The sequence below is a fragment of the Quercus suber genome, unplaced genomic scaffold, assembly GCF_002906115.3.
Source record: "Quercus suber isolate HL8 unplaced genomic scaffold, Cork oak 2.0 scaffold_109, whole genome shotgun sequence".
NCBI classification, from domain to species: Eukaryota; Viridiplantae; Streptophyta; class Magnoliopsida; order Fagales; family Fagaceae; genus Quercus; species Quercus suber.
Genome location: NW_027069574.1, coordinates 201,778 through 221,196, shown reverse-complemented (window position 1 = coordinate 221,196; position 19,419 = coordinate 201,778). Strand labels below are relative to the sequence as shown.

At 33.7% G+C, this 19,419-nt stretch overlaps 1 protein-coding gene across 1 annotated transcript; it reads left to right on the top strand.

Moving 5' to 3' along the window:
- Positions 1–6,687: 6,687 nt before the first annotated feature.
- Positions 6,688–12,609, top strand: LOC112029986 (squamosa promoter-binding-like protein 14). Its single transcript, XM_024062666.2, has 11 exons — positions 6,688–7,145; positions 7,462–8,151; positions 8,254–8,447; positions 8,532–9,373; positions 9,518–9,592; positions 9,707–9,814; positions 9,898–10,015; positions 10,279–10,414; positions 10,498–10,642; positions 10,753–11,355; positions 11,511–12,609. The coding sequence occupies exons 2-11, from the start codon at positions 7,529–7,531 to the stop codon at positions 11,934–11,936; spliced, it is 3,270 nt and encodes a 1,089-aa protein (XP_023918434.2). The 5' UTR covers positions 6,688–7,145; positions 7,462–7,528; the 3' UTR covers positions 11,937–12,609.
- The last annotated feature ends 6,810 nt before the right edge of the window (positions 12,610–19,419 follow it).

Here is a 19,419-nt window from a genome sequence, read left to right as displayed (position 1 = left end):
CACAACTTACTACGTGAAAAGTTGTGGCAAAAATTAATTAAAATGTTATAGTACTAGCATTGTTATATATATTTTTTAATATAATAAAATTTCAATGGTTAAAGTCAAAATATTAATAATTTTTTGACAAAATTTAACTACAGCAAAGATTGTAATCTAAACAATAAAAAAATGCTAGGTATTTACTTACTAAATCACACATATAAATTATTAATTAATTATATATAGTCATTTTAAATAAGTGATGCTGAATCATGCATAGTCAAATTAGTGTAGGCAAAGTTTGAACCCAAAATTTTTAAAACCGACGAAGTTGTAGAAATTATTCACATCGCTGAATTTCAGATCAACAAGTGTGTGCGCTGCCTTGCGGATTATATAGGCTAAGTGAAAGCTTATAATTTTGGTGAAAGCAATGCATTAAATCAAATGTGAATGGCAAACTTGAAAACGTTATGTAAAAGTCAGAAATTGGGCGGCATTTACGTGACGCCGAGGACTCGCATAACTAAAGATAACTAACGCGGTTTCTACTTTTTGAGTTAATTTCGCCCAGATGTAATTGCAAGTACTATGTAAGTGTAACAGTGACATCGACCAAACTTTTTTTTTGAGAAAGGACCAAACTTTAATTGTGTGTCTGTCTCTCATTCGTACCCTCTTCATCGGATTTACCAATCTGCCCCTTACTTTCGTCTTTGCTCAGATTCTGTGCTTCTAGTTTCGTTGATATTCATTTCATTTTCACACGTTTTGTTGACTCTCTGTGTTTGATTAAACATGAGTGTCGTATGTAGACCATTAAACAGTTAAAATTCAAAAGCATTATCAAACTTCAATGTAGAATGAAAAATTTGGCCGACGGATAAAAAAAGGTACCGTACATGTTAACATCAAATATATATTCAAGGTTGTTTAGTAAGATATTTTGAATAACAGTATTTAGTGTTTAAACAATATTATATATATTTTTACATATTTTTTTTATTTTTTTATATTTTTAAAAAATACAAATAATATTATTAGTACAATATTACCAAACAGCAGTTTAGTATCCACTTTTGTTAAAGTTTGAATTAATTTTGAGCCGCTCTTTGTAGGAAACCAAAAATATTTTATATTTTATTTTTATTTTTTTAAATAAAACTGAGCCCCCCCAAAAAAGAAAGAAAAAAAAAAAAAAAAAAAACATGAAAGACGACGAATGGCTAGGACCGTTGGTTAATCATAAGATTGGTGTGCGGCTGTGACCAACAGATTGAAAACGATATATAAAGAATTGGTACGATGATGACAATTTGGTAATTTCAAGTCACACTTAAATAAATTTATCAATCGTGAAAAGTCACCTTAACTGATACATATTCAATGCGTATAGTATATAATTATTTAATAATCTGGCTTTAAAAGTATAAGTAACTTCACATCACGTAATTAAAAAAAAAGAACTTCACACATTATTATTGTCCAAGAAAACTCTAATTATAATGGTTACTCAAAACGATTAATTGTAATTGTCCACATATCATACTGAGAAGAACAGCATCGAATTTAATAAAAAAATATAAACAAAAATAATTTCATACAAGGCAAGCCATTTGTGTCTTCCTATACTCCCAATCCAATTATCTAATTATATTCACTGAAAAAAAATAAAAATAACTTATTTTATGAATTTCATTTTGCATTGGAAACTATTCTAGGAGAAGTTCAAATCCGTTCCGTTCGAATATTGATTGGTCTTAGTTTGACATGGTTTATGCATTACTGGTTTTCGAAAGAGTTAGTATCCATTTGGATACTACTGAAACGCAGTGTTCTGTGTTTCATGCCTTTTTTTTTTTTTCATTGAGAAGTGCATTTCAGTGTTTTCCAGTGGGTCTCTGAATTATTCACGTGATCTACAAACTCTTTTTTCAACCAAGTTTTTATTAAAAATGTCTCACAGTACTATTCACACATTTAAAAATTATTTTACTATATGTTTTCAGTTTTCAATTTTCAGCGGTATACAAACTTACCTTTAATATCTTCATTAGCTAAACCCCCTCTTATTACCCTGCCTTTTGGCTTGTACTTTGTTTGTACACAATCCATGGACGTTTTCCGACGTATGTTGCAATGTCTTTAATAGTATGCTCTTATTTCGCATTTCCCTTAATAAGTTATTAAACTTCGTGCTTTTGATCCCTAGTATTGTTTTTTTTTTTTTTTTTTTTTTTTAATTCATAAAAATGGTTGGTGTAACTCTCATTTATACATTTAATATATTGTACGAGGTTCAAATAAATTCTACCTAAGAAAAATAAGTGTTTAAAGTTTTGCTTTTATATTTTTGGTTCAACATTTTTTTTTTTTGAGAAAGATTTTTGGTTCAACATTGAAATTATTAAAACCTGGCCCTTCTGCTAAAGATACGTTTTCATAGTTTAGGGAATACAGCAAGGTATCAAATCCGTTACGCGCGTTAAGAAAAGATACTACTAGGTGTTTTTTGGGGCCCTGATATGATATGCTATGAGGTTAGATCAATTTTGAAACAGCTAATCTTTCTCAAATTTTTTTTTTTTTTTGAAACAGCTAAGATTTAAGAAACATCCAGTTAGCTTTGACATGCCAAACTGACATCTTCACGAATGGAGTAATGTTTGGTAGGTTTCAAAAATGAGAGAGTATTAATGAATTTCTGGTCTATTCATGAAAAAATAATTGATGCCATGCAAGCACTTTTATTATAAGCTACGTAAATGATAAAAAATAAAATCATTTTTAAGTTTATCTACGAGAAAGATCCTGAAATTTTTGGTTGGTGAATGGTGAGGTGTTTGGTTTTTTTGGGATTGTCTCCAAAGTCTAAACCAAACTAGTCCCATCTGCGACCTCTGACACAGTAGTTATTTTTGATAGAACATTACAAGTACATCAATTAAAGCTCCTATAAAATCTTGCAGATTGAATTAAAAAAAAAAAAAAAAACTTCCAGACATCGTTTTGGTAAATTAAAAGCACAAATTTATTTTTGCCGGTTCGTTAATTGTGAAGTTTTTCTCGAGAAATAAATCAAGGATTTTGGTAATTTTTGTAGAATAGTTAAATAATATATTTTTAATTTTTAAACAACATTATATATATTTTATATATTTTTATATTTATATGTATTTCAAAAAATTATAAACAACATTACTCAAACTTCTTTACTAAATAAACTCTTAATTATTCTATGAGAAGTATGTGGAAATAATTTTTTTTTGATAAAATGTGGAAATGACTTTTAGGCCATAATAATTTTTTTAAGATGATAAGTTGTAGTAATAGTTAGTGGGTAAAAAAGCATATTAATAATGAGTGTATAATAATGATTCTAGATTGATTATGACTTGAATATATATATATATATATATATAATGTACAAATCTATGGATTTCTATATTAATGCAAATAAAATTTAATAAACAAGTAAAAAATCTCTATCCGCTTGAACTTGGGAGCCATTTGATATAATGTAAATATATATTTACACATCATTATTGCTTAAAAAAAAGAGAGAATGATTTTAAAAATAAATTCCTATCACTGTAACTTGCGTATGCTTGATACATTTATAATGTGATTAAAAAATTGAGACTTCAAAATGTAAGTGACAGGAGAAATATCAACAACCTCTCTCGGTTGAGAAAGCTCAAATCTTGAATACGTAAGCCATATTCATGGCAAAAAGTACGCCCTTTTCAGGAATTGTTCATACAAGAGTTATGAGAAAAATATTCACATACTGTCTGTTGAGTTTTGCAGAGCCTAATTGTATTTAATTCGATTGACGATTCGACCGAACCTGATTCAAAATAATGTTGCGTAGTTTTTAATGAGAGATTTTTTGAAGTTTAGTCCATGTAGTGGAGGCTTGGGTCGACAGGCCCAAGGCTTGCCATTGGGAAAAAATTTTGGCCTATTTTGTAACCCATTGTAAATCTTATGCGCAAGATGTAGAAAACACAATTTTGATGATTAAGGTTTGTTGTTGTCATTTTTGAGAGTGAGAAAAACTGTACTATTTCACATTATATTTTTTCTTGATAATAGTGAAATTCCTGCAACTCTGTAGACGTAAGTAAATTACCAAATTATATAAATATTATCTTATACGTATGATTATTTTTTCTTTAATGTGTATTTTCTCTATTTTATTTCTCACAAGTTTGAAAATTTCATGTTAATTCCAGAACTGTCAAACACTCAATTTTATGAAATATGACCTTTCTTAGTGTTAACTCAAGCATTAAAGTAGTTTTGGCCAATACTTCATTGGTGTCAACTTCGAAATCTTTTGTAATCTTTCATGTATCTCTTCCACAACCCCAATAGTACATTAATCCTAGACATCATCAATCACTAGAGATAAAAAGGAAGATAGGGTATCTACTTAGATAGATATATTTGAGAGATTTTTTTTTTCCCTTCAATTAGTCTATTTTACCCGGTATCTTTTATTTTATTACTTTATCTTTTAAATAGTTGTCAAAATACTTTTATCCTTAATTTATGCTTTTGAAAAAAATTTCAAATAACATACATTTTAAAAATATCAAAAAATGAATATTAAAAAAAATCATATTCTTATCGTACTTTTAGGAGACAAATAAGTTCATTAAGATAATACATTTTGGGGGACCTCACCTATTAATTTCTTAGGTTAGGTTGTAATTTCAACAATATTACTATAGGGTCAAGGTTTGTAACCCAAGTCTAAAAGATGTGGGATGTGACTCTAACGAGTTTAATACAATGAATGTATAGAGAGTGGGTGAAAGAGCTGAGCTATTTGTAAATTAAACAACAGTTAATAAAGATTTAAAAGGTGAATAAACACTAAAACACACTTGAAACTTGATTAAATTGATGTCTGATGAGATAAATTATGAACTGAACTACTGTTCTTGAAAGCTAATACAATCCTTAATGCTACAGTAAATCTTCTTCTTTTTCTATTTCTCTCGATCTCCCTCTTATGGGAGGTCTTTTACATTTATATAGTTTTCTTTCAGATCATTTAGATCGAACACTTGTTAATCATTTAAGCATTCACTCGAGTATGTGTCCCATCAGACATCTTCTTTCGTTCTCTATAAGTGGTGGTAGTTGAGATTGCACTGTTTAGAGGTTTTTTTCACATAAATGTAGCTAGAAAAGTTGTTGCAGTGCATTTAATGCGGTGGTAACAGTTTTTACTTGCAGATATTTCTGTATTCTTATCACCTTTGTATGCGACTGAAGTTTATTATTATCATTGGAACTTCCTGGAAGGTTACCTAAATCACCAAAGTACTTACTTGATCGATGTTCATCTTATCTGAGAAGGATAACCTTCTCGGACTATATTTCCCTATCCTTTCCTTGCGCGATCCTCCATTCTGGGGATTTTCCTAATCATTTACTCCTTCTCGGACGTATTCACATCCTCGAATAGGGCCTAAAGCCCAATATACGAACTTGGGCTTTTATCCCCACAATTACAAACATAAAAAATTTTATAATTTTTTTTAACAAAATTTGAGATTATAAATGGTAATTAATGTAATATTACTTTCAGATGCGAATCTTCTACACTAACCACAACAAGAAAAACAAGTTACAAAATTTGTTATGCATCTTCAAGACTTAGTATCAGTTTGAGATGCCCTTATAAGCCAGCTTATTGCTTATGTTTCTTATTATATGCGAGTTTCACATAAGCCACTTATTTATTTTATTTAAATTTAACCTAATATCTATAATATTTTCAATAAAGAATTAAATAAACTATTCTCAAACAAATATTTATTATAGCATTTTCTCACTCGTCATGTATGATAAACGTTGTTTTAAAAATTGGACTAGACCATTTGGTTCAACCAAAAATCAAACTAGTAAAAATTGGAAAAATTAGTAATGGTCTTTTTTTCGATTATTTGATCAGTTTTTAAATCCATAATGATAGACATAGAGGGTGTTTGGTTTGTGTTTTTAAACAACCATTTTCAGTTTTTAAACAACATTTCATACATTTCAACATACTTTTTCACTCATACGTATTTTTACAAATATTTTCAAACACTAATTTTTAATTTTTAAATACAAATACTAAACGGACCCTTATAATTTATAAATTTAAATTCTATCATATTTTTAACCGAATTTTTCTATTTTTATTTTATCAAATCTTAAAAAAAAAAAAAAGTTGACTTACTCTTTGGAATTAGGCCCCGTTTGGTTTGTCATTTCAAACAACATTTTTTAGTTTTTAAACAGCATTTTACGCATTTCAACATACTTTTTCATCCACACGTATTTCAAAAAACTATAAACAACAATTTTCAAACTACTCTATTAAACACTCCCTTAGTGTGCGACGTGAGTCGGATGGGAAGCGATAAGGGTCGTAAAATATTGTTCGAAACAAAGGTTTGGTTTACTTTTACTACTCACATTCCAATAGAGTATACGGACTACTACGGACTGTTATTACTTTTTTTTTTTTTTTTAATTATGTTGTGTTGTGTGTGAACGTCAAAACCTTTTTTGTTTTTAACGCCTTCTTTAATTCTTTTTAATTTTTTTTTCTCAAATATTTTTAAAAAGTAAAAGTTTATTTTAGTAAAGGTGTTAGATTCTTAGTCTGTATTGGGCGGCCCCTACTTAAACCCCAATCTTTCATCAATTTACGGTTTCTGCCAACACCGAAAGAAAAAGAAAGAGTTTGTTAGAAGGCAAGGACAGGAAAAAAAAGTTGAAACGCAAAAGTAAAACATTATAGTTGCGGAAGAGATTGTTTGTGTTTGGGTGTGACTCTCTCTGTGTTTCAGTTTCTACTAGATCGGTTTTTTTTTTTCTTTTTCTTTTTCTTTTCTCGTGTTCTGCTAAAAAATCTGTTATGGTTTTTGAGTGGCTTATGAGCACAGCTCTTACAGTCTTAGATTTCATATTCGAAGATTATTTGTTTTAGTTACAATTTGAAAAGACAAAAAAAGAAAATACAAAACATAGATCTGGGTTCGGTTAATACATAGGAAAAGTTTGGTTTTTTTGTTTTTTTTGTTATGATGATGAATTTCAAGATTCCTTTTTTTTCTCGCTAAGGACGTGTGGCTGAAGCTTACAATTCTGTGAAGGTAAGCAGTTGTGAATTTCGATTATTTAGCTATTTATTCTCGTTACATGTATATAATACTGCACTGTAGGTAGGACTTAGAATCTTTGTGTGACCGTGTTAATAGCCGTGAAATTATGTCCTAGATTGTGTTTTTCTTATTTTTGTATTCTTAACTCTTAAAGCTCTGGTCTTTGTTATCTCCGTTTGTGTTTGTCATAATTATTTTTCAGTTTTTTGGTTTGAGGTTGAATTTGTTTTAGCAAGAAAACATGTATGGATAAATTTCTTGACTTTTTAATTTTAATTTTAATTTTCTTTTCTTTTGTAACATATAGGTAGCTCTGTGGAGGGTTGCGTTTAGAGCTTAGAGAGAGAGAGAGGGAGAGAGAGAGAGAGAGAGATATGGAGGAGGCAGGTGCACAGGTTGCTCCGCCCCTTTTCATACACCACCACCAGACACTGGCGAGTCGGTATTCCATGGCGAAGAAGCGTGATCTGCCTAATTATCAAGCACAACAACGATTCACACAATCACCAACTGGGCTTCAAAGCACTAGGGATAACTGGAATCCTAAGGTTTGGGATTGGGATAGTGTCGGATTCGTTGCGAAACCAGTTGATGCCGAGGAGTTATTGCGGTTGGGAACTCCTGCTGTTGCTGCTCAAATGGAGCAGAAAAGGAAAGAGGAGTCTATGGCGTTGACTGTGGATGAAGAAGAGGACGAGCGGCTTGGGTTGAACTTGAATCTTTGGGGTGGCTCGAATTCTGTGGAGGAGCCTGGGCAGGATGCGGCTGGGCATGTCTCTGCGTCTAGGCCGAACAAAAGGGTCCGGCCTGGATCTCCCGGTGCCGGTGCCGGTGGCGGAGGAGGGAACTATCCCATGTGTCAGGTGGATAACTGTAAGGAGGATCTGTCAAATGCTAAAGACTATCACCGCCGCCATAAGGTGTGTGAGGTTCACAGCAAAGCTACTAGAGCCCTTGTTGCCAATCAGATGCAGAGGTTCTGCCAGCAGTGTAGCAGGTTGGACAAGGACAAGCTCCCCTTTCTGGATTTTTTGGTTGTTTTTGGTAATGACTTATGAGTGGTTTTAAAATTGTTGTGCTGCTGTGTTTTTTTTTGCAGGTTTCATCCTCTTTCCGAGTTTGATGAGGGCAAGAGGAGTTGTAGGCGTAGACTTGCTGGGCATAATCGACGAAGAAGGAAAACCCAACCGGAGGATGTCACCTCACGCTTGTTACTCCCCGGAAATCGTGATAATGGAACCAGTGCAAATTTGGATATCGTTAACTTGTTGACTGCTATAGCTCGTGTGCAAGGTAAATGACACTGGTTAAGTTGATGTATGGCTTTCTCTTAAGAGTCTTAATATTATGCTCATTTTATGTAATTTTGAATTATAGGGAAAAATCAGGACAAGAATATCAATTGCCCTTCTGTACCAGATAGAGACCAGCTCATTCAGATTCTTGGTAAGATAAATTCGCTACCTTTGCCAGTGGACCTTGCTGCAAAGTTGCCCAATTTAGGAAGTTTGAATAGGAAAGTTCCTGATCATAATTCATTGGAACATCAAAGCAAATTGAATGGGAACCCATCTTCTCCGTCAACAATGGACTTGCTTACTGGTCTATCAACCACTCTCGCAACATCTGCTCCTGATGCTCTTACAATGCTATCTCAAAAGAGCAGCCAGAGCAGTGACAGCGAGAAAACTAAGATGACTAGCCGTGACCAGGCTACTGGTTCCAATTTGCAAAAGAGACCTCCTCTTGAGTTCCCATCGGTTGGAGGGGCAAGAAGTAGTAGCAGTTACCAGTCTCCTATGGAAGATTCAGATGGTCAGGTTCAAGAAATGCCAGTAAATTTACCTTTACAGCTATTCAGCTCCTCACCCGATAATGATAGCCCGTCAAAACTGGCATCTTCTAGGAAGTATTTCTCATCTGACAGCAGTAATCCGATTGAAGAGAGGTCTCCTTCATCTTCTCCTCCTGCTGTTCCAAAGCTATTCCCAATGCAGCACAAAAAGGAAACTATGAAGCCTGAGAAAATGTTAATCAGTGGAGGGGTTAATGCAAATGTTGTAGCTAGCAGAGCTCGTGATTGTAATAGGCCTTTTGATCTTTTTAGAGGATCAAATACGGGAGGTGAAGCTGGTTCATTTCAAAGTTTTCCCTATCAAGCTGGGTATACTTCTTCTGGATCTGATCATTCACCTTCTAGTCTGAATTCTGATACACAGGTAGCTTGACACTGCATGCTTTTTTTTTTTTTGGAGCTTTATAAGTACTTGGTTGCTGCTCCTTTCTTTTCTTCTTAGGGTGTCTGAAATTTAGTTTACCAAATGTCTTATGGGTATGGAATGGTTGTATGGTTCCTCCTGCAGGATCGTACTGGTCGAATACTTTTTAAACTATTTGATAAGGATCCAAGTCATTTCCCAGGGTCGCTGCGGACACAGGTGAGGAGTTTATGGTTTATTTTTAACTTGTTTATGTTGTTATTTCGATTGGCATGGAGACTACATAATATTTTTGGTGACTGTTAATAACGTAATTGTTTTTGTTGTTTTTAGATATACAATTGGCTCTCTAACAGTCCATCAGAAATGGAGAGCTACATAAGACCTGGTTGTGTGGTTCTCTCAATTTATGTGTCTATGTCATCCGCTTCCTGGGAACAAGTGAGTGAACTTTTGTAATGCCAGTTAGAACATTTATGTAACCAGTTTGCTGACCACTTGCAGGGTGTATGTGTTCTTTGCAGCTTGAACAAAACCTTCTTGAGCGTGTCAATGCTCTTGTTCAATCTTCAGACTCTGATTTTTGGAGAAGTGGGAGGTTTATAGTTCATGCAGGGAGCCAATTAGCATCACATAAAGATGGTGAGTGCTAATGGTGGTGGTGGATAATTTTTTTATTTTTTATTTGAAAAGGTTATGGACTCTGCTTTTTGATAAATGTATTCCTCTGAATTCTCAATTTGGGATTTGATGCAATCTATTTGAATTATGAAATGGTGTTATACCATCCAGATGAACATAGATGAAAAAAAAAATGGTTTCATTTTGATGGTTCATAAATAAAATAGATATTTGGATAATTTCCCTGTGATTGTTGACACCTTGATATTTATATTGTTCTGCAGGAAAGATACATTTATGCAAATCCTGGAGAACATGGAGTTCCCCGGAGTTGATTTTGGTGTCCCCTTTGGCAGTTGTGAGTGGGCAAGAAACTTCTCTTCTATTAAAGGGGAGAAATTTGTCTAATCATGGCACCAAGTAAGTAAAATGTGCTTCTTGTGTGAAGATACGTCTGTTAATTTGTGTCTGTTTTTAAAAACAATTGTTTATAAATTGTGCAGGATTCATTGCACTTATATGGGTGGCTACACATCAAAGGAAATTACGGGATCAACCTATCAAGACACCGCATGTGATGAGATAAACTTGGTTGATTTTAAAATTCACAATGCATCTCCTGGTGTTGTTGGTCGCTGTTTCATTGAGGTAATACTCTTAAAAAATTCTTCTGTTTATGTTAGTTTTCCATTCAGAACTCTGAATAGAATCCTTGAAAAATCTACATTCTACATAACCTATACCAATATTATGAACAGGTAGAAAATGGTTTCAAGGGCAACTGTTTTCCTGTGATAATAGCTGATTCTATCATATGTAAAGAATTGAGGCTCCTTGAATCTGAGTTTGATTTGGGGACAAGAGATTGTGATCTCATTTTAGAAGACAATACTAATGATTTTGGGCGGCCAAGATCACGGGAGGCGATTCTGCACTTCTTGAATGAACTTGGATGGCTTTTCCAAAGGAAAGGGAACTCTTCTATGCTTGGGGGTCCTGATTATTCACTTAGCCGGCTCAAATTTTTACTTACATTCTCTGTTGAAAGGGACTGTTGTGCTTTGGTGAAAACACTACTAGACATGCTGGTTGAAAGAAACTTGGATGGGGATGAGCTGTCAAAGGAATCATTGGAGACACTATCTGAGATTCAGCTCTTGAACCGGGCAGTTAAAAGGAGGTGCAGGAAGATGGTTGATGTGCTCATCCATTATTTTATTATTAGCAGTAATGATGCCTCCAAGAAATATATTTTCCCACCAAATTATACAGGACCTGGTGGTGTTACACCTCTACATCTGGCTGCTTGTACATCAGGTTCGGACGAGATGATAGATGCTTTGACAAGTGATCCACTGGAGGTATTCTACTACTTACTACCAGTACTCTTGTAATTTAGATGGCTTGTCTTGATCACTGAACGTTAAAAGAAAAGCAAAGCTGCTGAGAGATATGGGTTTGCATTTTTTTCTTTTGGATTCTTATTTATCCTTTTTGTTTTTCCTTATTCTTGTAGATTGGATTGAGCTGCTGGAATTCTCTTCTGGATGCAACTGGGCAGTCGCCATTTGCTTATGCTATGATGAGGAGTAATCACTCTTACAACAAGCTGGTGGCTCGTAAACTTGCTGACAGAAAGAATGGTCAAGTTTCAGTGACAATCAGTAATGAGATAGAGCAACCACAGTTGACAATGGAGCAGCAGCATAAGATTTCCCAATTCAAACAAGGGTCCAGATCTTGTGCTAGGTGTGCTGTAAAGGCAACAAAGTACGACATGAGGATTGCAGGTTCACAAGGACTGCTTCAGCGTCCCTTCATTCACTCAATGCTTGCCATAGCTGCTGTTTGCGTATGTGTCTGTGTGTTTTTCCGAGGCGCGCCAGACATTGGCTTAGTTGCTCCGTTCAAGTGGGAGAATTTAGAATATGGTACACAATAGTGTTAACAGGAAATGAATATTGGATAAAGAAGAAAACAAGCAAGTACAACTCAGGGTCAGACAAAAGTGCAAGTTGATTCAGATATCCAATGCTGATTACTTATTGAAAATGGGACCTAGGAGTTGAACAGGAGCTGCATGGCTGAACTGAGAAACAAGGACATTAAAGCAGGTTCAGGTATGGCATGATCCAGATGCTGCATATTTCTTCCTAACAAATTTAAGAGCTGGGATGTCATATAGACTGTGAACCCTTTTTTCAGTTGAGTTGTGCTGGAAAATAGGTGATATTTCTTTTGACTTTGGAATTTATAAATCTTCAACTCTTAAGAATCTATAGACTGTGACATTCCTTAGGAGAGCGAAAGCAAGGAGAAGGATGGAAAGTTTCATTGATGACAACGTGTTGGATTGAGATGGAGGGAAATAGAGAAGTTGAGAAGATGTAAGCATGTATAGTGTCATTAGAGGTCTAATTTGGTTAATTTATGTGGTTTTTCCCCCCTTTTTTGTTTCTTATATAAGTCATGGCATCATAATTCTAGGTTTTACCATGTAAATTTGTCACGAAAAAGTTGATCGTTTGGGTCAATCTCATTAGTGACAATATCACATGATTTAATAGTGAAATATTTGTTCAATTATATTTAAAATAAGAGGCATTTTGTCTATACTTGCCCACTTGCTTTGGGGACTTGGACTTTTCTAAGCTTTATTCTTTTCCATTGAAAAGTGAAGAAACTTCATGGTAAGGCCTGATGATTTCCCGGTCTATAGCTTACTAATTCAGCAATTTAAAGCAGTAAGACAGTCCTGGTTCTCTTGATGTGTTTGGACTTTTTGGAGTACATAAATCTTAGTGCTTCACGTGGAAATTGAAGACAATGCTGGTTAGCCGGACTAGAAGATATGCTCATCTCTTTTTCTTTTTACCCTTTTGACTTTTAGCTCCATATTAAACATGGTTAGTGAACTACTTTATTCTAAAACGTATTATCAGCTTTTCTAAAGCATTAACCTCTGGCATTATGAACTTGTTTAGCAAATATTACCGACTGTTAGAACTTAGAAGGCATTTTTTTTCAGTCCACGCTCGAAGTTTTACTCATTGATCCTACGTGCGCGCCATTAGTTGCATCATGTATTTTTGTCAATTCAATAGTTGGGGATAAGGGGAATTGAACCTTGAATGTTTTTATTGGAATCACTAGAAAATGTCAGCAAGTTGAATTACAAGACTTTTGATAGTTGTGTCATGTTTAATTGATTAGACTCTAATCTATTAGACTTTCTATTAATACATGACTTTTCTGCACCCTATCAAAAGTCTATCTTCAAGGATTTGAAAAGGCAATTTTGTCGCAATGAAATAAAAAAAAGAGAGGAAGATCTCTTTATGCTTCCGATCTCTCAAATCATGTTGGCATTTCTGCAATTAACAATTCTATTAGAATCACTCCAAAATAAACAAACGTCACTCTTTTCTGCCCATTGGCTCGTTAATTTGAACGTTTTGACTTGTTTGGAAATTTTCTGGGTCTGAATAACGATTTTTTTATTTATTTATAAAAATAAATAAATAAAGTCATGTAGATCATTAGACTTTTTGTTAATCATATAAAAAAAATTAGGAGCAATGGGGTTGGGCTTTGATTTCTATTTCTTGAATAACGTCACTGTGCTATATTTTAATTTAAGCACTAATGGCACGGGTTATTTCTTCGTGTGATCTGTCATGATTCTTGTCTGCTATTGATATATGTTGGGGGTCCAAGGTTGGTTCATTAGTCATGACAATTTTGGCTCCCCTTGGCCGGCACCATATTCTAGCAGTTGAAATAATAATAGGCCTCTATAAATGAAGTTATCAGTGTCAAAACTTTAGGACACTAGAAATACTATTAAACAAAACATGTGTACAGCCATTTAGCAACAAACAGTGAACATAAGGGTATAGAATAACTACTAGTACTAGGCCTGGATAACAACATACTGGTTCCAAACTAGGGGTGTCAAACGGGTGGGCATAATTGGGTTGGATATATAAAATTCATTTACCCATTAAAACCCATTTAACTAATTACTTTTAATCCAAATCTAACCTAACCCAGTTATTATGAGTAAACCCCAACCCACCCAATTATCCAATTATCCAAATTACCAAAATGCCATTAAAGTGAAAATGACCAAAGTACTCTAAAAATATTAAACAAATTTCTTGTACTTTCCCACACTTTCTCACCTTCCAAACAAGAAGTTCACAAATTGACAATAGCAAATATCGGATCCACACAACCTAGATACATTACAGTATCACCATAACAATTCAAAACGATTTGGTTTCCCGATAGCTCACAGTTCTTTTTTTTTTCTTTTTCTTTTTTTCTTCAATTTTTGTATTAAAAGTTAAGAGCAAATAAATCGACAAAAAAAAAAAAGGAAAAAAAAAAAGCATGATTACGTTAGAACCAAAACAAGCACAACTTTCTTACACTTATCCAAACAAAGCCAAACAAATAATTTTTCAAAAAAAAAAAAAAAAAATAAAAAAAAAAAAGGAAAAAAAAAAAGCATGATTACGTTAGAACCAAAACAAGCACAACTTTCTTACACTTATCCAAACAAAGCCAAACAAATAATTTTTCAAAAAAAAAAAAAAAAAAGTGAAGAAAAATGACCGGATTGCTGGTGATGAGGCGAGAAATTCGATCGGAAATCTCGAAGGCATGGCGAGAGCCAACCCAGACGATCTTCATCTCATCCACATCGAACTGAGCTTTGCTCCTCTCGCTTGCTAGCTGATCAACTCTTGCCATTTCCTACAAACACTCAACAAAAGCCCTAATTGAAGCGACCACCTCAGGTGAACTCTAAACATTCGAATCGTTGTGAACATTCGCCTCCGCCTCCATCCCTCATCGCTACTACTAGGTCCTCCGCCGTAGTGGCCGTTGATGTTGATGACAACGACGATGGTTGTGATAGCTCTGATGATTGGATGGGTGCAGAGGATGATGATGAGACCGCCTCAGGTGAACTTTGAAGCTGTTGGGTTTTGATTAAAATGTGATTGGAGGCTGAGAAAATGAGGGAAAATGAAATGTTTGAATTCTGGTTTTTTTTTTTTTTTTTAATGGGAAGGGTTGGGTTGAATTTGGGAATATTATTTTTGGGTTAAATGGGGCTCAATGAGTTTTAGTTAAAACCCAATAATTATTGGGTTTAATTGGGTTGATGCTCATTTAACCCAATTAATAATTGGGTGGGTTTAGGTTTGGGCGGACAAATGAGTTTGGGCATATTTTGCCTCCCTTATCTCCAAACATATCATTGCAAGTAATTCTGCTAGACATAGAAAAATTCACATATCTCACAAACTCACTTCATTGGTATATGCTTGTTAGGAATTTAGCCTAATTCCTAGAATCTATGAAAAGCAAAAAATAGAAAAGGACACGCAAAGAATCACATGACACAAGATTTATATAGTTCGACAATATGCTTATATCCATGGAGTTGCAACAATTTTCATTATGTTAGAGAGAATAATACATAGGCGGTAATACAGTAAAATGATTTATCAAATAATCCTAATTTTGAAGCGACATATATATCCCAAACAACTAGTCCATGGACTAAGCTTCACAAAAAATCCCATTTAAAACCGTAACTCTTAGTCAAGTTAAGTTACAAATTGGATCGAACACAAAACCAGACTCCATATAGCCAACGATACCAAAACACAAAAGATACATAGTTTTGGTGAAAAACCAATGACAATTTCAGTGTCACCAGACTTTTCCCATTGCAAGGGCAACGGACCATTGCTTTGTGGGGTGTTTCTCATAACTGTTGCAATGAGTCAAGAGCAAGCTTTGATCACTTTAACTAGTCCATCACGCTTGGACAAGTACATTCCTTCTCTAATAATATTATAATAAAAGCAAATTTGCATCTCTTGGATGTGATAAACGTGCCTTCATGGGTGATCCTACTGGTCAGATCTTTCATATTGGGTAAATCCATGCAGCTATATGCGGCCTATGCCTTCCTTGCTGATCAAGACTCGTTCAAATTCATTGCATCAGATCCCAAGAATTAGTTACAATGACAGACTGAGATTCAGAAACAAAACCAACGGTTTAATGTTTGAATTCTGGTTTTTTTTTTTTTTTTTTAATGGGAAGGGTTGGGTTGAATTTGGGAATATTATTTTTGGGTTAAATGGGGCTCAATGAGTTTTAGTTAAAACCCAATAATTATTGGGTTTAATTGGGTTGATGCTCATTTAACCCAATTAATAATTGGGTGGGTTTAGGTTTGGGCGGACAAATGAGTTTGGGCATATTTTGCCTCCCTTATCTCCAAACATATCATTGCAAGTAATTCTGCTAGACATAGAAAAATTCACATATCTCACAAAGTCACTTCATTGGTATATGCTTGTTAGGAATTTAGCCTAATTCCTAGAATCTATGAAAAGCAAAAAATAGAAAAGGACACGCAAAGAATCACATGACACAAGATTTATATAGTTCGACAATATGCTTATATCCATGGAGTTGCAACAATTTTCATTATGTTAGAGAGAATAATACATAGGCGGTAATACAGTAAAATGATTTATCAAATAATCCTAATTTTGAAGCGACATATATATCCCAAACAACTAGTCCATGGACTAAGCTTCACAAAAAATCCCATTTAAAACCGTAACTCTTAGTCAAGTTAAGTTACAAATTGGATCGAACACAAAACCAGACTCCATATAGCCAACGATACCAAAACACAAAAGATACATAGTTTTGGTGAAAAACCAATGACAATTTCAGTGTCACCAGACTTTTCCCATTGCAAGGGCAACGGACCATTGCTTTGTGGGGTGTTTCTCATAACTGTTGCAATGAGTCAAGAGCAAGCTTTGATCACTTTAACTAGTCCATCACGCTTGGACAAGTACATTCCTTCTCTAATAATATTATAATAAAAGCAAATTTGCATCTCTTGGATGTGATAAACGTGCCTTCATGGGTGATCCTACTGGTCAGATCTTTCATATTGGGTAAATCCATGCAGCTATATGCGGCCTATGCCTTCCTTGCTGATCAAGACTCGTTCAAATTCATTGCATCAGATCCCAAGAATTAGTTACAATGACAGACTGAGATTCAGAAACAAAACCAACGGTTATATTGTGAAAATAGAAAAGAACATTTGAGTTCTTTACTGTGAAAGCATCTCTATTTTTACTTTTATGTATTGTTGGGGTATATGTACAAGAAAGAGTTGACTTAGGTGTCTTGAATCAAGGTTAATTGATATGCTTTGATTTAAATTATATATATATATATATTTTTTTTTTTTGACTGAAAAGATAGAAATTTAAATCATAATTGAAGACTGACTATATGCACAATAAATACAAATAATTTACATTAAATACAATACATATGTTGAATGATATTGAAACTCAATAAACTAGATGAGCTTAAAGAATGACACGGAACTAAGAGACTACAACGTTTTTAGTGATGTTCATCCAACTTCAATGGCAATGCAAAGCTTAATGAAAAAGATGGATTTCATTGCGATATCAGTTAGAACTATTATTAAATTATTAAATTCACAATTTTTTAATAGCTTAAGTTTTTAGAAGAATTGGTAATTTAACAATATCTATTACAAAAATAATATATGAATATGTCAAACTAAAAGAGAATTCATCACAACAAGGGAATATATGCATATAGATTTCAAAAGAAGAAATTTTATTCATTTGAAGTACAACTATTGAGTCAGTCAGTGCAAAACACACGAGGCCAAGGGATCTACAATTTGTCATTTACAAAAATGTGTGATGTTGTTAGAAGTGACGCAACAAACTGGCTCATTGGGAAGAATAATTGTTTTTCTTGCTACGTATAATAACTGGAAGTCCAGAGTACATGGTACAAAATTAGAAGATGCAATGGCAATAATATATAGATGAAAAAGTCAGATTTATTAGTCAAAATCCAAAGTGGAAATTCAGATTTATTACTCTATATAGATGGATTTGAAATTCAGATTTATTTATTACATTCATATACAGCAGATCCAAACGGTCAGAAATCCAAAGTTTTTTATTTGAGATTATTTGTCAAAATCCTGAAGGTAGACAAGATATACAAAGTTCGTGTATCTAAAATTAAGCTAGGTTATTTTATTAGAGATGGTACAAGTTCAACTCTTACTACTATTTCTCTAGTGCTAATTAAGTACTCAGCTATCTCTGATATTCAAGTACAGAATCGTTTATAGCTTCAATGACACTGTTAATTTATCTCTTTCTTTAATCTTGCTTAAACCGATTTTTTCACGACACAGAGGATGTACAACTTCTTAAAGATTTGAGATCCCCATTAATGGTAATTTACATGAGAAGGCCAACATGTGATATTAAACAAGGTATACAATTACGTGTAATTAAAATCAAGCAAGGTTAATTGACTAAGGATAGTACTATTTCTCTATTACTAATTAAGTGCATAGCTATCTCTGATATACAAGCACAAAATTGTTTATTGCTTCAATGACTCTGTTAATTTATCTCTTCTTCAATCTCACTTAAACCAAATTTTCACAACACTGGAGCCTGGAGGATGTACAACTTATTAAAGATCTGAGATCCCCATTAATGATTAATCCACTTGAGAATGCCAACATGTGGTATTAAACAAGGACCCAACTTGCTGAGCTAATTTTTCAAGCAAGTTTGATAATTTGGGATGAAGCACCAATGGATCATAGATATGCATTTGAAGCAGTAAACAGGATATTCAAAGACATGTTTATCTTTAATGATCAAAGCTATGCACACAAACCATTTGGAGGAAAACAAGAGTCTGATTTGAAGGGAGAACATTATCAAAACATCGGTTAACAAATCATATTTGAGGAATGGTTGCAAAGCTTTTCTTCTCACTCTAATCAGAGTTCAAAAAATAGAACTCAAACACTTTTACGTAAGGCTTCAAAAAATGGGTGCTAGAAATGGGACTATGGGAGACTGGAAATTTGAGACTGTTTCGAGATAAAGAGAGTTAGAGGAGTACTGGATTAATGCTAATATTTTTCCCATTTCCAGAGCAAGAAATTAGTTTTGTCATGAAATTAGCAATGGTATTTGATGACTAAAAAGTGCATTAAAAAAAAAGGAGTGAAGTGATTAGCTATCAAAGAAATTGTTTTTTCACAATCGATGAGATGACATGTTATGATTGGTGCACAATAAAAGTTCGTTAGGATGGGTCTATATATGTGAGAGTAATATTGCAACAAACATAACTTGCAACCTTACCAAGTTTTGAGAAAAATGATGTTCCAAGCATTGTTTTTTTTATAATAACACTATTGTTGCCAACTGAACCACTAATCCTACATATATTATTTGAGGGACAAAACTTAGATATAGTAGCTTAGGTTTTTCTTTTAAGATTTTTTC

Coding starts and splice junctions, on each gene's coding strand:
- LOC112029986 (XM_024062666.2), top strand. CDS start 7,529: ATGGAGGAGGCAGGTGCACAGGTTGCTCCGCCCCTTTTCATACACCAC. Junction 8,448..8,531: donor TGCTATAGCTCGTGTGCAAG/GTAAATGACACT, acceptor TTTGAATTATAG/GGAAAAATCAGGACAAGAAT. Junction 9,593..9,706: donor CAGGGTCGCTGCGGACACAG/GTGAGGAGTTTA, acceptor TGTTGTTTTTAG/ATATACAATTGGCTCTCTAA.